At 37.0% G+C, this 19403-nt stretch overlaps 2 protein-coding genes and 1 long non-coding RNA gene across 3 annotated transcripts in view; all 3 read right to left on the bottom strand.

The window, feature by feature from the left end:
* Nucleotides 1-594: 594 nt before the first annotated feature.
* LOC139945886 (angiopoietin-1 receptor-like) lies at nucleotides 595-7489 on the bottom strand. The gene is made up of 11 exons (XM_071943390.1): nucleotides 7477-7489; nucleotides 7080-7258; nucleotides 6477-6846; nucleotides 6025-6135; nucleotides 5713-5879; nucleotides 4894-5007; nucleotides 4554-4624; nucleotides 4346-4386; nucleotides 4068-4164; nucleotides 3501-3606; nucleotides 595-2833 (listed from the first exon to the last, which is right to left on the bottom strand). Coding segments are annotated over exons 1-11 (1332 nt in total). The 5' UTR covers nucleotides 7478-7489; the 3' UTR covers nucleotides 595-2758.
* Nucleotides 7489-19403, bottom strand: part of LOC139946296 (protein sidekick-2-like) — a 24457-nt gene continuing 12542 nt past the window's right edge. Inside the window, exons 12-22 of the mRNA XM_071943920.1 lie at nucleotides 17442-17753; nucleotides 17004-17282; nucleotides 16370-16681; nucleotides 15260-15556; nucleotides 14771-14903; nucleotides 11531-11706; nucleotides 10808-11095; nucleotides 9346-9584; nucleotides 8386-8455; nucleotides 7788-8043; nucleotides 7489-7546 (exon numbers count right to left, since the gene is read on the bottom strand). Of these exons, the coding sequence (XP_071800021.1) occupies nucleotides 7489-7546; nucleotides 7788-8043; nucleotides 8386-8455; nucleotides 9346-9584; nucleotides 10808-11095; nucleotides 11531-11706; nucleotides 14771-14903; nucleotides 15260-15556; nucleotides 16370-16681; nucleotides 17004-17282; nucleotides 17442-17753 (2420 nt within the window). The remainder of the gene's footprint in view (nucleotides 7547-7787; nucleotides 8044-8385; nucleotides 8456-9345; nucleotides 9585-10807; nucleotides 11096-11530; nucleotides 11707-14770; nucleotides 14904-15259; nucleotides 15557-16369; nucleotides 16682-17003; nucleotides 17283-17441; nucleotides 17754-19403) is intronic.
* On the bottom strand, nucleotides 12698-13077 carry LOC139945898 (uncharacterized). The gene is made up of 2 exons (XR_011787190.1): nucleotides 12913-13077; nucleotides 12698-12762 (listed from the first exon to the last, which is right to left on the bottom strand). It is a non-coding gene; the product is annotated as an uncharacterized lncRNA (long non-coding RNA).

The following is a 19403-nucleotide window of genomic DNA, read 5'->3' as shown; positions in this document are numbered from 1 at the left end:
CAGTGTCAACGATTTTCTGGTCACCCCTTACAGAAAACTTAGGTGAACATTTTCAATATCAAAGTATTCATAGGGGACTCCATCTGCTTCCCAAAGTAAACACAGCTTAAATTAACAAGCATATGTTTCTTTATTACCAGAATATTCAAAATCATCCAAATTGAACCTCGAACTAATACTCAGGTCTTCTGTTTTTCTCATTTGTATTTAACATCGGGAACTTATGTGTATTCGTAAGTAAACAGAATCATACTGCAATATGTTTGTCATGGGATCGCTTAAATTATTATTGGACCAATATTCATATGGACAATAACATTTTCTGCCTACAAGGTAGCCTTTTGTCAAGGCATACACGGCTTGGACAGCTACCAAGCAACTGGAACGTAATAATGACCCGAAGTAATACAATTAAAAAATACCCAAAGTTGTTTTCTTGTTATTGTTTTGTTTGCTGTTTATTTTGCTTCAAACAGTTTAAGCAGGCCTAAAGCACTTTATGTTATACACGTTGGCTAAAGATGCTGTAGATTCTCAAAAGTACACTTGTTTTGAATTAATTATGTTTAGCTATTACAATGCCAATGAATTGTCTACACTGATTCATGCTTTGGTCTTAAATATTTTATTTTTCTTGTAGTAACAAGCCACCAGGTACGTATCCCCCTTAAGGGGTGAGGTTATCAGATAAAATTGAAATGGTAAACAAGGTGTGAACATTATTCCCTTGCATGTTTTTACCACGAAGCGTTATATCGAAATACTGTTTCGTCTTTATGAAATCATGATACTTTGATTATAGTTTCGTTTTCTCATTATTTTTTTTATTTCAGTATTTGTTGCCAACGTTTGAGCTACATGTCCCGTTATGGGTTCCGTAGCAACGGAACGACTTGTTGTTCTTCTTTGGAATAATCTGCCTCTTAATATCCGTAACATGTCTTCTATTCATAAGTTCAAACAGGCCCTAAAAAACCACTTTTCCACAGCTGCTTTTCATTAATTTTGTTTTTCTTCCTTGCGCCATGAGCATCACCAGTGGTGGATACCGGCGCATTATAAGTGTTATTATTATTAACGAACTTTTGAATGCAACAATATTGACAAGGACATAGTTTGAACTTCATCGTATTCACCAAACCGACTCAATTAAGTGTGTGTATTGATAAAAGCCATAAATTAAATATGAAACCAACCAATAGTATCAGCAATGGTTGTTCTCATGTCTATGTATAAAGTCACTATGACACAAATACTTGAATGTTGAATTATTTACACAATATTTCAATCCTAGTTCAGTATCTTATTATAAGAGAATACTCCGAGCGATGCACAACAAAAAAACTAGTTAATTACATGTCCATGTAGAATAATAACATGAGGAACATACCAAACATACCAATGAAAGGATTGACCATTAACAAGAAGGATGACAAACTACATATGATAAGAAAATGAACGACATGGAACCATTATATAGCTCAGAATTATAAATTTACCCACGTTAAGTTTTTCCCTATAGGATATTACTTGATCCCGAACTTCAACATAAATATACAGGATTCGATGTAATCTTGATTGAATACATGACAACACAAATTGTTTACCATAACTTTAATATTAGGTTTCTTTGTGATAAATGATTGAAACATACCGATGTTCAAGTTAAAGTTATAGTACATGTTGATGTGTGGGCCTCTAACGATCTGGTGGGTTTCCTAATTAAAAGTAGATTTAGTACGACAAACAATGGATCTAGTAAGTACTTTCGAGTTTAGATGTTTAAACTTCCAATCTTATTATTAAAAGAATGGTTGTTGTAATAAACCGTACGTCACATTAAATTCAAAAAGACCTAACAGAACAATTCAATATAATTATAATTTAATTATATTAAACATACGGGTGGCACAATTATTACCCTTGGCACTTGTTTAGACGCAACGCAATGTGAACACATCAATACGCGTACGTCTGCAAAATCCTTTCGCGAACCGGACTTGACACGAATTGGAAATCATGACAAAGGTTATGCATTTTTCGCTAGAATTATAACGCTCATTATTACGAGGGGGCACTCATTAATGGAAATAAATAGTAGTGACTCGGTCCTTTTCCGCCCGACCACGACCACGTGTTTTTAAATCGAGCGTTCATGTCCACGTCTCACTCGATTGTGTCCTTAACAGCATTTTACAATTCGATGAAAGCAAAGAAGACCCACAAACCAATTTAAAACAGTATAGCGAAATCACGAACTGACAATCAAACTACCGAGATAAACTACCACCTGAAAAACGATCAAGAAACTACCAGCTATAACATACATACATAAGGCCTAACATGTGTCCATTTAAAATCACTTTTAAGTTCACAGTTTATATTTTTTGTTGATTTATAAGCAGTTAATTTTTTCTGTATAAAAAGCTTCTAGTGGATTCAAGCGGATAACCATGAAACGGTTATTATTTCTATAACAATGATACAATAAAAGGATTATCCATGTGCTTTTGTCTAAATTACATTGGCGTTTGGATAACATGGCCAAAACATTATCTGATCCCTTTCCTTTTACCTATACAACTACGTATTTTTTTAAGTACACAAGGTTAACAAGTTACATTGAATAGTATGAGCAAAAGTATGTTACGACACATCAGTACCTCCACAAATGCGAGTGTTATACGCCAGCGTTAAAACAAAAATATCGGTTTGACTTGTACCAAGATGGGTTCCCATACGATTTGAAAACACCCAGTTAGTTGTCGTCAAACTCCGGGAGTATGTTCTCATACAAATAATGTTTCGAACTCGGTAACAAACGCATGTAGATCTGTTAAGAAATAAACAAAACTTCAATACTCTTTAGGAATGAGTAAGGATATACGAAACTAAGCCGTCGCTAACAGGTGTCTGGGGACAAGCTTGCGACGCAGCATTAAACATTATTATCGAAATGCTTAGACCTCGTCATCAGGCATGATAGTGCGTCTATGTGTTAAGTTATCTTCTCTAAGTTGGGGTCGTTGCTTGAAACCAGAACCGAGTATTCAATTTTTTTTTATTCTGCATTTATTATTAATTGTGGCAAGAGTTTATTTCAAACATTAAATTTGCTGTAAAAAAAAAGTGCTTCTTCGGAATGTCTATAAAGAAACTAATCAAGACCTGTTTTCGATCTTAAAATGGCACAATGAAAACACAAACCTTGATCAGCTAAAATGTCTAATAGGGTTGGTTCTAGATGAAACATGTTCAGTTTACAGTTTACTTGTCAAAACAGCTTACAGAACACTTAGGCCTACTAAACATCTAGTTAAGTGTCAAAAATTGTGATGAGGGCTTATAATTTTGTTTATGTAATTTCCATTTTCTTCACTCATTTAGGCCATTAAGTTAATCATAAAACGGCAAGCTTTCTTCAGAGACGTGTTTAAGTCTAAGCATCAATAATTTGAATTTAACAACACAATAAGTTCTACATCTAATTTTAGTCTCACCTGATCCTCCTTGCTGTCGGCCATTGTTTCCAGGATAGAGACAAGTTTTTTGAAGGATGGTCGATCATCCGGATCTTCCTGCCAGCACTTCACCATCACATCGTAACTGTTTTAGTAAAGCAGATCAACCGACAATCATAATTTAAAATCCCTGGCCATCATTTAAATGCTTATTTATATTAAACACAAGCTGAACCACTCCTATAAGACCGATGGTATCACATTATTGTCTTACAAGAACATCTCTTTCCGATCATTGTTAAGGATGACTTTCTTTGGGCCGTTTCGAGAGTAATGTGACAGACTAGAGCAATGATATTTCAACAAAATGATACAATTCAGTGCGCATGGTATTGCTACATGTTCTTGCTCTAAACATTAAGATTTTCCATAATAGTAAGCATGGCATAATTTGGTATCCATGTCATACAACAAGCTTTCATGGTGCATATCAAATGCACTTGTTGTTGTTACAATTGGTCTCATCTTATGATTTGCATAAATTTTGTATGAATATGATTTAACTCTGCCCTCTATCATATATATTTTTTAACAACATTATCTTACATTTTGGCATCCGAGTTGTCTGGTTTGGGCATACGGTATCCATTCTCCAGCCTTGATGTCAGGAATGGAGTCTTGATACCAGGGTACGGTGTACCACCTGTATACAAACATCAATCACAATGATAATAGATGTTAAATTTGCATCGGGGATAAAGAATATAAATTTTTGTTTTTTTACCCATACACCGATTACCCAATCACAATGATGTAAAAGTGCATTCTGTTATTTAGACATTTAGTTGGACAATACTAAAACTATTTTGGAACAATTATCTTACCGAGGGTTGCAATTTCCCATAGCAGGATTCCGAAGGACCACCTAGTGTGTGAAACAAACGTTAAATCAAATTAGTCACTTGGTTCAGGAAAATTGTTCAGTAAAACATTTAATTACTAAAACAGTCCATTGATATTTTACTGCAATCGATAATTTTGCTGAAAACACTTTTATGTGCAAATACTGTTGTTTTCACAAATTTTGCTTACACATCACTCTTCGAGGTGTACGTCTGGCGAGTCAGTGATTCCAGAGAGAGCCAGCGAGTTGGGACACGAGTCTACAAAGACAGTAAAGTTTACACAGATGAGAAAAACCTCTCACAAAAATGCAAATCGTTTATGTTTTGAAATGACTTGTTGAAACATTTATCTAATTGAACATGGCAAGATTCATTTACAGCCAGTGTGTTTAGACATGGCCAAACAGTTTTCAAGAGCACGTCTGAATGGAAATTTGTTTTGAAAAGACAATGGTAACACTTTAGATTGATCGTACGCTACATCCGTTGTATGCGTCCCTGTGTGTAGCTTTTAAAGCGTACGATACCTTTGATGTCTGAACGTAAACGTCTTCTCCACGTGACAAACCGAAGTCAGAAACCTTGGCAACCAGATTATCATCAAGGAGAATGTTCCTTGCGGCCAAATCACGATGTATCACCTGTAAAAAAACATGTTTTGAAATTTAAAATGATTACCAAGATGAGAACATCAACTCGTTAGTCTTACTCCCCGACCGTTATTCTTAATGTGCATGTTCAAGAGAGTACACCAATCACACAAAATGTTAAGGCTCATGATATTTAATATCATGAGCCATTTAAAAAGTGTATACTATAAGAGACTTAAGCAACTTCAACTATACAAAAACAAAAACCAAAATACATATCAATCATTAAACCAAAATCTAGACTCAGGCAAGTGATCAATGAGTAATTACCAGTTCTTTCAATATAATATGCGAATAATCTTTGCGAGTATGAATTGTTTATTAAAGTTCAAAGAGTTCTTTATGTAAAACCAAAATACATGTTAATTACCTTTTATAGATTTTTGTTTGTGAATGACGTAGTCTTTAAGTTGTTGGGCTACCTACTTTGCAGTTATAAGAGTGTGTGCCATACAAATAACTAAGCCCCGCTGTAACATAATGCTGTCTTCAAAGTGAGAATACTACAGCAGTATAATTTCTGAAGAAAGGATGGCTTTAATCTAATTAATGTGGAGAGTAATATCAAGACTTGTTTTGTGCGGCCTTCCAGTCTTTATCAATGTGCTTAGTTATTGCTGTGATGGCACTGCCTGTATGTTAGTCATAGTAGTCTGGTTAAATTTTGTTTTGAAAACATGAAAATGATGTACTTGCCCCGGATGCAGCGAGGTGTTGCATTCCTTTAGCCACATCCAGAGCAAACTGGAGCAGCTTCTGAGGAGACAGCGATGCTTGACCATCATCCTCCATGGATCGAGCCTTCCTCAGGTAGCAACGGAGATCACCGTTGGATAAGTACTCCATAGCTACATACAATATACCTTAACAAATTTGAAAACCAAACAACTCAAAATCCGGCGATTCAAGAGGTTTTATTTTGTCAAACGCTTGTCAAACACCACACAAGTATTCTTGACAATATACAGAACGTTCCCTTCTTTCAATTTTGAACAAACATTTATTTACCTTCATGTTGACAAGCGCCTAGAATCTTGACGAGATTGGGATGACTTCCATGAAGAGTCATAGTTTTCAATTCTTCGAAGAAGTTTTGTCTGTCAGCTGGAAGTGCATTTTCTGAAATAAGTTAACCGTTTCAAAGCATCGGAACTACTTTAGAAGCATTGGTCATTAAATCTTCCCAAATTGCGGTTACATCGTATTATTGTTTTTTAGTCCCTAGTTTCGATGACACTATGTCTACGCAAACCCAATAACACAGAACGAGAACAAAAACGGATGGCAATTCTCAAATTAGATAAACAAAAAGCCAAAGCATTGCCAATGTAAACAACCTAGTTGCAGATGCAATCACATTATTGTTTGTAATAATTATTTTGCTTTGTTTGAAGGTCGTCTAAATCTGCTTCTATATGCTCGTTTAATATTTTCACCATGGGAAGTGAACTAAGACATACCTTTGAGCTTTTTGATCGCGGCCCTGCACACATCTCCTTCAAACATTACTCCGCCATAATGTACTTCACCAAAGTGACCCTTCCCAAGTACTTTTTTTCCTACCATCAAATCCTCCCACGCGACAATCCATGGATTAGCCCACGTAGGCAAACCAACATCTTCGTATGTAGGTTGTGATTCTGGTGCTGGTGCTGGTGCTGGTGCTGGTGCTGGTGATGGTTCTGGTGGTGGTGCTGGGAGAGCATCCCTTCGTGCAGATGAAGCGGGGCCCACAGGTTCATAGACCGACTCTTGTACCAGTGAAACTTCTTTTGGGATTGGTGCGCTGGTTGGTTTCTCCTCTCGTGGTTCGGCATTCTCATAAGAAACCTGTTGTGAAGCAGTATAGCAAATAAAATAATATAAAAACTGGTCACTGTATATTTAATGCATTTAATGTATTTCAACTATATTTTGAGCCTTAAAACAGAATGTCTGGTGATTTTGTGTTGGAAGGGGTTGGTTTGGAAACGTTTCGGCAGGCGTGTAGTAGCCTAGAGTGATGTTTTCTTTATTTAATTCTGTCTTTTGAATCATACCTGCAAATGCAACTTATTACTCACGAGTTCCTGGTCAGCATTTAACCCCTGAAGCTGCAAAAGATTTAGTCTTCTTCGTTTACGACGTCTTCGGGTGTAACCGATTACACCAACTACAATCACAACAGCAGCAATGACGACACAGATAACGATAATCAGAAGACTGCTCAGTCTAGTGATAGGCGTCTGAGTTAATGCGTTCACTACAGAACAGAAAGAAGATGCATTTTTAAACTTAAAGGTTATTTAATGGTCGTTTGTGAGTGTTCTTGTGCGATGACATGAGTACATGCATCTTCATGACCCAAACGTATACCCTGATGAGGGTATACTTTTGGGTTAACGGTATCAAATAATGACCCTGTTGCCTTGATGTAGATATTACATATTAAGTATCCACGGGAAAAGTATATAAACTTACTGTGTGGCAATGTTACAGATAATGAGACGTTGATCCATCCTCCAAGTCCAAAATGTGTTTCAGCACGTATCTAAAAAGGACCAAACCATAAACAATTCAATGACATTGACATTTCAAAAGTATTGTTAAACAATGCCTTTGGTTAACTTGGCACCATACCTGGAATGAATAGGTTAAACCGTTTTCACATGTTGGTTATCTCTCTCGTTTGAAGGTCAGTCTGCTGATGACATTGACTGTTTATTAACCATAGCAGTTTGAACACCCTTTTGGGAGCATTTTTTTTAATTCTTTCTCTGATGCAGCATTGCCTGTGGTTTACTTGGCACCATACCTGGAATGAATAACTGACATTTCCTTCCAGGTTCGTGATCTCTCTTGTTTGAAGGTCAGTCTGTTGATTATCTTTGACTCTAACTATCTCAGCCGATGATGAGTTTCCAGATCCTGTTCTCCAGTAGCGGATCTCGTAATTGATGCTATCGCCTTGAGATGGACGAAGCCACGACACGGTGATGCGGTCGCTTCTGATTACTGGGAAAGTCACGTTGCTTGGAGGTGTAGGAACTTTGTAAAGGAACAAATTGGATAAATAATAAATAAAAAAATAAAATAAAAAATACAATGATTAAAAAATATACATGCATGCTTCGTACGCCAGCCTACTAGTGTCAGGTATGAATTAGTGTTGGGCATATTATACGAAAATATACAGTGAGGAAAGTTTCCGCTGCATTTTTATTTTAATTGGTGAACGTTTTTTCAAATTTATTGTTTTTATTGTTGATGTATTTATTAAATTGTTTTACTTCATCAGTAACGCCTTGTATGTATACATAACGAATTGATTTAGTCTTGAAGAGTTTTATTATAGATCTTTATTCAAAACAAACGGCATTAGCGTGTAACCTTTGGGCACAGTAGTGACTGTTGAGATGTCACTCCATGGACCGTGTCCAACACTTGTCTCAGCTCGGATCTGAAAGAGAATTACAATGTATATTTAAATGTCAAAGAAGGATAATACTACTTGTATTTTGTGGATTCAAATATCGATACATTTTTCTCTCCCCTTTGTCCCCGTTAATACCACTATCGTTACAGCCCTTCCAGACCTAGCCTAATTGTGGTCACTAAATGACTGTTGTTGTGTAGAGTCAACACATTATTGTTTACGCTTGGTAATTGTATTATCACTTGGTGTATCTCAATAAATGCATACAATAACAAAACTGCCAAAATTTAAACCAATATTGGTCGTCGAAGTTGCGAGAGAATAATTCCAGAAAAAAAACCCTAGTCGCACAATAATTTTGCTACTATCAAAAGCTCTCCATTGCTCGTTACCAAGTACGTTGCTATGCTAACAATTATTTTGAGTAATTTACCAATATTGTCCAGTGCCTTTAATTGTTTCACGTTTATTTATATTCCTTTTTTTTTGATATGCATTTAATTGTGGAATAAATTGCACTGATTATCTGTTCCTCCTGATAATAACAACCAAGGGCTCATCAAGAAGATGTAAGCCTACTGGCATCGGGCGGTATGTCAAAAAAAATTGGGTTAAAATGTCATCTTCTGAGGTAAATTATTCACTATACAGGGTTCAATATGTCACGGCAAGAAACTTTATCGAGACAACTTAAATCATGCCCCCCAAAAAATAACCAGCTTTGCGAGAGCCCCTCTCAATAAATGGTTTGAAGTTATTACGAAGTCCTAAAGAACCAACCCTTTCATTCTGAAAACGGGGATGGAAAATGAAGAAAGAAAATAATACTTGCAACTTAAGTGCAAGAAAATAGAATCATCGCAGGAAAGCTTCGGTAATGATTACGATGACACCGTTGGATGTAATGTAAATACCTGTATTGAGTAACTAGTACTCTTGTCCAGGGCCATAATCGTTTTCGTCTGGTACCGACTAGCAAGCTGCTTTGTGATTCGTATTGTATCTCCCAATGTCTGGTTACCTGACCCTGTCTTCCAATAGCGGATCTCGTAGCTAATGATGATGCCATGAGGAGGACTAGGAGCGTTCCACGCTACGGTGATCCTGTCGCTCCTCGTAACTGGAAAAGTTACTTTGCTTGGGGGCGGAGGAACTGAAATAATATGTTAACAACACTTCCAGTACTTCTATACTAAAACAAAACACACACTATAATAATATGTGAGAGAAATATCCAAGCAAACATGAAGTACACCAGGATGGTTCAACTATTAAGACAGAGCCACCATCGTTTTGTAACTAAATAGTGTTTGTGTGTTTCTTGGGGTCAGGTATGTTGGGGGAACTCATGTTGTTCACATTCAGCTGAAAGTCACCTGCAAGTGGTATTTTGTCAAAATAAAGCTTTTGTTACTATAATATGTGTTTTGATGAGTGGAATATGAATAAACAATTAACTAAGGTTTTACAAAATTAGTTTCCATGTTATTTACAAATTTGAAAATAAGCCCGACCCGAGAGCGCGCTGTTTGTGACGTAAATCGAGGCGCAGTGACAACACAACATAGTGACGCTTCGCGCAAGCTAAAAACATGCCCTCAAAATTGAAACAATACATGTTTTTTTTCATGTTAGGCAAATGCTCTTTTAGGTTCGTTACGTCTTTCAGGTACCTTCTTCGACTACCCAACTAGCTGGACAAATTATTGGGATGGCGTTATGTTTTAGAAAATAACCTTTATCTTAATGTCAAAATGTGTAGTGTATTCCGGATTCTTGAAGCACGACGGCTCGAAGTATCTGCTGCACAGCACTGGAAAAGACGTCGGACCGGACCACTTTACAAACTGACCCCAGCTTTAGTTGTTTTGCTGCATCCAGCAGCAATACACCGGGTCGACATTGCCGGAAAAAATGCAAGAAAAAAACTTTTTTCGAAACGTACAAACTCACGACTAAGACTTGAATGTACTTGCACGTACGTGTGTTCGATGTTCGATGTTCGATCGAGGCAAAGTCTGCCTCGATTGACGTCACAAAAGGGGTAGGCGGAGTCACCCCCACACAACTTTATTTATTTGTTTTCAACATATAATAAGTCGTTAAAACAATTACTAAAAACAATTATTTTGTTGTTCAGGAACATACTCTAATGTTTGAAAACAAATATGTATTTCCAGGTGGCTTGAATGTTTGGGAAGGGGCAGTCGGGTGAGATGTTATTTGTTGTTACATCTAGTCTTATAAGAGAAAACATAGTAATCTATGTATAAAAGTTGTATTATACATGTTGGTGACTGAAACTAGTAAAACAATCATTGTCTTGATGTAGTGCATTATAGGCGTGTAGACATTAAACGATATTACACTACTTACTTCCTTCTTCTGTTTGAGTCGTATATGAAGCAACTGGTCCTGAACCAAACTGATTCTCTGCAGATACTGACAGTGTGTACGACGTGAAGGGAACTAGACCAGTGAACTCTACCCCCGTACTAGAGGTTGTATCTTCCTCGAATACTCCTTTTTCACTGTCAATGAGTCTGCAATGATGCTGGGTTATGATTCCGTTACGCTGACCACACGCTGGTTGTTTCCATGAGAATGCTATGGTTTGGTTGGTAATATCAGTAGATTCCACATCTCTTGGAGGACCGGAAGGTGCTAAAATTGGGAACAATTTTTTACACAAACAAACAAACGATGGTCTGTTTACTAAGTGTCGTGATTGTATACATACAGCAGTGCATCAACGATTTCATCCTTCAGTCAGAACGACATTTGAGTTTACCAACAATACATTCAAGTAAACATTGAACATGTTCAATTCATTTGTTATAATTTATTTACACACTATACCATTACCAATTTCCTCCCTTGATCAATGAAGATGATAATAAGAAAAAACAAAATATTTATAATGCGCAAACTCCAGGGTCACGTGCCCTATGCATACCTTTGCATCCATTTTGCTATTTTGTTTTGACTAACAATTGCAATCCTTCAATAAAGGAAAGCGATTTGTTTTATTGGTAAAAGCTCCATTAACCCACATCTTGACTTTAATCAAGGCGTACAAACCAGTTTTAATATACCTACCAGTGTCGTTGGTGATGACCATCGCTGATTCTTTTCCCCCTGCTCCTGCACTATTAGAAGGCGTGACGTACACGATGTATGTAGAGTGAGGGTATAATCCAGCTATGGTTGTTGGTGACTGGGAGCCATCGAGCCACTGCTCACGATTCTGGGAAACTTCACTGTCACACTGGTCCCTTTAAATATGACAATTATTTTAAAGGATTTATTCCTAGTACAACAACTAAAGGAAAATTGTTATAAAGGATATCACACCATCGGTTATTTTGTGCGAAAAAACACATAAATCTGAGTGGCTGGCATTAATCTGAAATATCGTTCCTGCGCCTGTTTAGAGTGTTTGCGTCTGCGATTACCGAGATAAAAGAACAGTGACGAGTTTAAGCTATTGGACGGACATTACTATTATTAACAGGTTCATATTTAACTGTATTTTTTTTAGATTTGGTTATTTTTCAAATTTACAGCTTAAAATTGTCATTATGATCTGTAAATTGCTCTCGAAACAGGATTTTAAAGCAACAAATTTTTGTTTTACCATTTTTTCCTCCAAGTCGTGAAAAATATGCTGTAAAATTTACGACTCAATCTAATTTTGCTATGCTAACGTTTTCAAAATGGATAAATCACACGTATTTGTTGCATTATATCACACTCATTGTCGTGTTTTAGTTTCAAGGGATACAACCATCTATCCCTTCCTCTTTTTCGGTTGGTTGTGAGCAGCAAAGGATAAACAAATTTATCCCTTCCACTTTTCAGCTTGATTTGAGCACCAAAGGATAAACACATCTATCCCCTCCTCTTTTTGGCTAAGTTTGTGCACCCGATATTGACTTTGTTCTCCCAAATATATTTTATGGAGAAAAAAACAGCATAATTTCAACACTTTGAAAACATCTTCAAGAAAAGTTGCTATATATTACCAACAAAAGTACAAAACTAATTTTTTTTTATTGAATTGTGAACCTGTTTATTTTTGGTTATTTGTCAAGTTCATACCTTAAAATTTTCATTATGGTCTGAGAATTGCTCTCGAAACAAGATTTTAAAGCAATAAGTTTTTGTTTTACCATTTTATCCTCCAACTCGTGAAAAACATGCTGTAGATTTTACGAATCAATCTAATGTTGCTATGCTAACGTTTTAAAACTAGATAAATTCCACTTATTTGTTACAATATATCGCACATTTTGACGTATTTGAGTTTCAAGGGGTAAACAAATCTACACCTCCTTTTTCTTGGTTGGTTTTGAGCAGCAAAGGATAAACAAATCTATACCTTCCGCTTTTCAGCTTGATTTGAGCAACAAAGGATAAACAAATCTATACCTTCCGCTTTTCAGCTTGATTTGAGTTTCAAGGGATAAACAAATCTACACCTCCTTTTTCTTGCTAAGTTTGTGCACCCGATACTGAATTTGTTCTCCCAAAAATATTTTATGGGGAAAAACAGCATAATTTCAACACTTTGAAAACATCTTCAAGAAAATTTGCTATTTATTACCGAAAAAGGCAAAAAATAAAAAATCGTAGTTAATTCTGAACCTGTTTATTATACTAACTTACACATTCAAACAGTGGTCGGCTGACCATCGCTTCAATATGATACATCATTTCATTTCTTTTTTAAGTGAAGAACCGATATCACATGATATTTGAAAAAAATGTACTCTCATTCAAGTTATAGTATTTTTTTAAGGTTTTATATGTCTGTAGATGTTTTCTAATTAATGACTTTATCGGTGGATAAGATCAAGATCTGAGATGAAACAAACAATTGCATAGTTATACTAAACAGTTTATATTATACGAAATACTTAACCCTAGGGAACCCAAGGAAAACTGGCAATGAAAAAAAAATTATTTTAAGGTACAAATCAAGTAGTTAGGGTGTCAATGTTTTTTTTTCAATTTGACCTCATTTGACCATAGTTACGGAATGTGACACATATGTCACATTGGGTGATTAAGTGCACACATTTTGAAAAACCTTAGCTGTATGTTACAAGGGTACTATTTACAAACAGTTTACAATCAATGTTGCTCATTATGTTATCACACGCGCGCTCACGGAAATACGAAAAAATATAGCGGAATTGCGTCACATATCGAACTCTACCTTTGGCCTCGTTGGATATGGGACGCAGACGCGCTAGATTTTGTTCATATTCCATGAGAGCGCGTGTGTTATAACGCATTTATCTTCAAGCACACTTGGCGTGTGACATAGAACACACAATACGCAGGTAGTGATATGGGCGCGTGCATAGACCGTATTGAATAACCGCTTCTCCGCTATTCGAAAGTCGCCATTTTGTACGGCAAACCATATGCGCGTCCAAACGCACACATCAATGAAGCACGCAGCATGCAACATTCCTGGCTTTGTTTCTACGCAACTTGCGCGCAAACGCGCACAGACGTCATGTTGTAGGTCAGATATATGTACGGTGACGTCATATTCAATACGGTCTTTATCACCATTCCATTCTGCAAATCTGATTGGAGGATAAGCGCGTACTTGAAGATAACAATAATTATAAGGTATCACACAAACGCGATTTACGCAAAAGTACATTAGCGCAATACGCAGAGTTAGAAAAGCGCAATATCGTAATACTCAAGGTGTGATATGGTCTGTTTGACATTTATAGGTCCAAAATCGCCTAATTTGGAATAAGTCCTGCGTTACACTTGAGAGCGTACAAGTTAGAACGCACCCAATCGCAAAACTCATTGCACGGTTGGTTACTGATTTGCCACACAGACGCTATTTTAGGCATGTATTTCATGCCCAATGTAGCCCAATGTGACACCGGTGTACATAATTAGTAAATCACCCATATCTATAGAAATAAAAGTTATTTTCCCGTAATCTTTTTTCTACATAATCTCTCCTATATACTGATCATTATTATATGTACTAATTATTGCATTGTAACATAATTTCTGGAGAAAAAAAACGTCAAAATGTCAAGTATATCGTGCAAGTAGGTATGGCTTCTTCGTCAACCTTCAAGAGGTCATGACCTGGTCAAAAATTTATATATCCGTAAAAAAGGGGGGCTATTATGTGACACAGAGTTCACTTTGGGCTTTGGTGGGTGTTTTGATGAGGGTTTGTTAATTTTTCAATTTTTTAATGTTTTTTTTTAAAATGTGACACCGGTGTCACATGGGGCTCCTCAGGGTTAAGCATTGAATTTGCCTGCTATTTGGTGATTATAAAACACGTACCTGTTCGTGAGTTGATATTCTACTGTGTATTTAGAGACCGGACAGTTGTTGGCGTTGGGGTTCTGCCAAACAACATGGATCTGAGTTGCGTCTGAGGTTGGGTTTGCCCGTAGCATGGTCACTCGTCCTGGAGCTAGTTTATAAAGACAGATGTGATGTTGTTATTCGTTTCTTTAAGTTTGTTTGTCCAATATTGCATCCCTGAGAGCAAAATGAAGCAGCGAATTAACCCAGCCATTTAAAGCAATTTCCAATATTATTGAAATAATCAAGCAGCTCTAGGCCTACTTGTCGTCCTTCTTCTTGGTGCTTTTATAAGAACAATAATATGCAACTTATTTTGTAGTCAAAACTCGACATGCAGCCCACAAAGGTACTTTACTTCTTGGTAAGCACGTGTCTCGGACATTCTCCCCCGCGAAGCTGTGTTTGTAATGCGTTTTTACCGTCAGACTAATGTTGGTAAACAGTTCCATGTTATGTACATACCGACAGTATATGTGGTCTCTTCCTGCTCAAATGATGTGCCTTCGCTTGTCCCGAGTGTAGTTACAGCGATGGTGTAGGATGTACATGGAGACAAGTTGACAAACCGTACAGACGTTCCCCTTACATCCACACTCTGTGTATGTTGGGCGTGTCCAGTTACGTATCCAGTTAGATGCAACTCAGCTCTGTAACCAGCAATGTTGCCTCCTCTGCTACCACACGGGATGGGGTTCCAGGTGATGCTGATGCTACTGGCAGTCACTTCACGTTCATTAAACGTAGGCGCAGCTTGGGGGCCTCATGTAAATCATCAAATAATACAGTCGTTTATGGTTCATAGCAATCCCTTTTTTTATGTGGTTGTACTTAAAACATACCGATCTTAAAGCCATTATACACTTTCGGTAAACAGTATTGTCCAAGTCCCACACTTCGTGTATCACAACTTATATATAAAATAACAATCCTGTGGAAATTTAGGCTCAATCGGACATCGGAGTCGGGAGAAAATAACGGGAAAACCCACTCCTGTTTTCGCGCGTTTCGCCGTGTCATGACATGTGTTTATAACAAATCCGTAATTCTCGTTAACGAGAATTTATATTGTTTTACCGTTTTCTCAAAAAGTAAAGCATTTCATGGACTAATATTTCAAGAGAAGTCTTTCACCATTACCTTCTGTAAACCCTGTAAATTATTTGTAAATCTGTGAACTTTTTTTTTTTTCCTGTACCGAAAGGGTCCAATGGCTTTAAATAATGAGTGAGCTCAAATAATTGAAATGTTCAAAATGACCTTTGGGATGTAAACGCCTTGTTGTTGTTATCAATTCACAAGGGTCGTGATGCTCAACCAACTCACACGAATTGCTTTGAAATCAAGCGCCTGTCACATTTTGACGATGATACACTATAATCTGCATGGTCTAGATGGTGTGGCTGAAAGCACCAACATTTAATGTAAATTGCAATGCTCTAAAATAATTAACGAGTATGCAGCAGTTAATTTGTTCCACTATCTGCAAAAGATAAATAATTACATCTTTTGCGCGTTTGTGTTGGACGTAAATCAAACAATTATAACACATGCATTTTGACAATTAATACTTACTTCTTTCACCTGTGATTTTTGATTTAGTTGTCGCTGTTCCGTCCCCAGCTTCATTTCGCGCGATAACACTGACCCTATATTTAGAGTGTGCTTTCAATCCTTCTATTAAGACTGAAGTATCGGAAGTGTTTAGTGATGAAATACCGGCATTGTCAACCTCCTGACATTGCTCCAGGTTGATGAGTTCATAGGTCACCAGGTAGCTAGAAGCGAGGCAAGGATTGCCAGAGTTGGTACCAGGTGCTGTCCATGATACTCGCAGTTGATCATGGCGTTTTCGACTGATAGTAAAGTCAGTAACAGCTTCTGGAGCTATGGAAATGCCATGCACGAAATAGTAGATTGCGATCAACGGTTAAGGGGAAATCAATATACTTACACGTTCATGATATCAAAAACACCACACAACAAGATTTAGTGAATAAAAACATTATTAACCAGAGGCCCGGTTTTATTGATATATATCTGTATTAAACATTAGTTGACAAAGTTGTCATAATTTGTTTTCTATTTTTTTTTTCTCGTAATTTGGGTGTGATCCCTGGCAACACGGCAGTTAACGGTCAATCCTTGGTTCAACCCCAAAAATCGAAAATTAAATTGATTACTATTTTGTTATCTGACCCATACGTACCGACTGACTCAGTTGTTTCCTGTTGGTTAAACGATGTCGTTCCGCCAGTACTAATAGTAGTGACATTGATTGTGTACGATGTGCATGGGGATAAGTTGTCAAACTGTGCATGCGTGTTTGGCACTTGAACAGGTTTACTGGCTTGGCTCTGTGGAGACAAGATCACGTTGTAACCAATAATACTACCTCCTCTACTGCCACATGGGATGGGGTTCCATGTGATGTAGATGCTACTAGATGTCACTCTACTGCTATTTAATGTGGGCGCAACGCCGAGACCTAATCGGGAGACAATGTTAACATATTTCAAGGGGGAGTCAGACAATCTGCAGATCTCTCAATAAAAATTACATTGACCTAATGCCTATCTCACTCCGAGGCTGACAGAATAGATATAATAAATGGTAGATCTATAAAGCATTGATGAATTTCACCTACTTCTTTCTGTTGTAATCGCTGATTTGGATTTCGTGGGTCCATCACCAGCTTCATTGCTCGATGTGACATTTATCCTGTATGTGGAGTATGGATGAAGACCATCGACAGTGATGGTTGTATCGGAAGTGTTCAGTGATGAAACACCGACATGGTCCACCTCCTGACATTGCTCCAGATTGATGAGTTCATAGGTCACAAAGTAGCCAGTAGCAAAGCACGGATTGTTGTGATTGACATCTCTGTTTTCCCAAAACACAACCAGTCTACCTTGGCTGTCAGCTTCGATTTGAACATTCTTGACACCCAAAGGTTCTGTATAAAATGCATATCATCAAAACTAAGGCACAATAACTTCCAAAGATCAAGATTTTCAAAAATCTATGAACACAAATTACATTATTATTAGCAACTAGGCCTGCTTACGAAACAAAAATTAAACATTTCTACGATTTGAATTCCCCTAAGTAATGATTCTTACAATTTTGTTGGTGGCATTGGGTGAATGGCAGACCTTGAGAAGTAAAAACTTGTCAAAACACTAGCATCACATTGCGGTAATTATGACACCACTTCACTACTTTGAACAACTAATACACAAACTTGATTGCAATAATGTAGACCCTCTCGCGCAAAACGAAACAACAGGTTGTTTGTTATAATATCATTTTCATAAAAAAATAAATAATAATTTGGACTGCGTGAATGCTTCAATAATATGGCTACCATGACGTTGAATATAATAATGAATTACTTTTTATTGCTGTACTTTGCCTAATCTTATTTGACCATGGTCCTTTTCCAATGCTGGTCGAGGCTCTCACTTGAATGATATATACAGTGCATGGCGTCAGGGAAGTCATACTTATAAGTTCATTCACTGCTGTGTTAGAGCCGATGAAGTTGGTATCATCTTCTTTTCGATACCTGTACTCATACTCTGTTATATGTCCACCTGTTTTTCCACAGGGAAGCTCCCAGGCAAACTCGATGTAATCTTTAGATGTTGAAGCGACAGTTACAGTTGGTGCTTCTGGTCCTGTTTAGGAAAGCCACATTAAACAAAATATATAATTATTAAGAAAACACCTTCACAAATGGAGTTGTTTACAAATGTGTACAGTCTCCATAGGTCTACGAGGCTCACACAGTGGAAGAAAAGGCAAACTTTTATACTAACTTGATTGTTCTGTTGTCGCGGTACCGCTGACGGCTGTACTATATCCAACTTGATTTCTGGATGTAATATTCACCATGTATGTTGAGTATGCTTCAAGTCTGTCGATAGTGATTGAAGTGGACGTTGTATTCAATGTGTCAATACGTCTATTGACCATCAGACACTGCTCAAGGTTAATAAGATCATAGGTCACCATGTATCCATTGGCAAGGCAATGATTTGTGTTTCTTGCCTGCCAAGACACATTCATATTACCATGGCCGTCTGGTTTGATATCCAATAACTTAATTGTCCGAGGGGCTGTACAAAAATAAATCACAACAATATTGCATAATTAAAAAAACAAAAAAACATAGTAAGTAAGCATGACTTCCAAAGATTAAGACAGATTTGACAAAGGTTTTGAAACCATCCCGAAAAGGTTTAACCCAGAACATGTGCATATGACTGAAAAAGAAGGCTATATTTTTGATGATTTGAGTTCTCTTTAAAAGCAGTGGACACTATTGGTAATTGCTCAAAATAATTATTATCCAAAAAACTTACTTGGTAACAAGCAATGGGGAGAGGTTAGAAGTATTGTAGTTTTAGAGAAAGGAGTAATTTTCCACGAATTTGATTTCGAGACCTCAGATTTAGAAGTTGAGGTCTCCAAATCAAGCATCAGAAAGCACACAACTTCGTGTGACAAGGGTGATTTTTTCTTTCATTATTGGCTCGCAACTTCGACAACCAATTGAGCCCAAGTTTTCACAGCTTTGTTATTTTAAGCATATATTGAGATA

This window comes from Asterias amurensis, chromosome 13 (assembly GCF_032118995.1).
Source record: "Asterias amurensis chromosome 13, ASM3211899v1".
Classification (NCBI taxonomy): Eukaryota; Metazoa; Echinodermata; class Asteroidea; order Forcipulatida; family Asteriidae; genus Asterias; species Asterias amurensis.
This window is presented reverse-complemented; position numbering and strand designations above follow the sequence as displayed.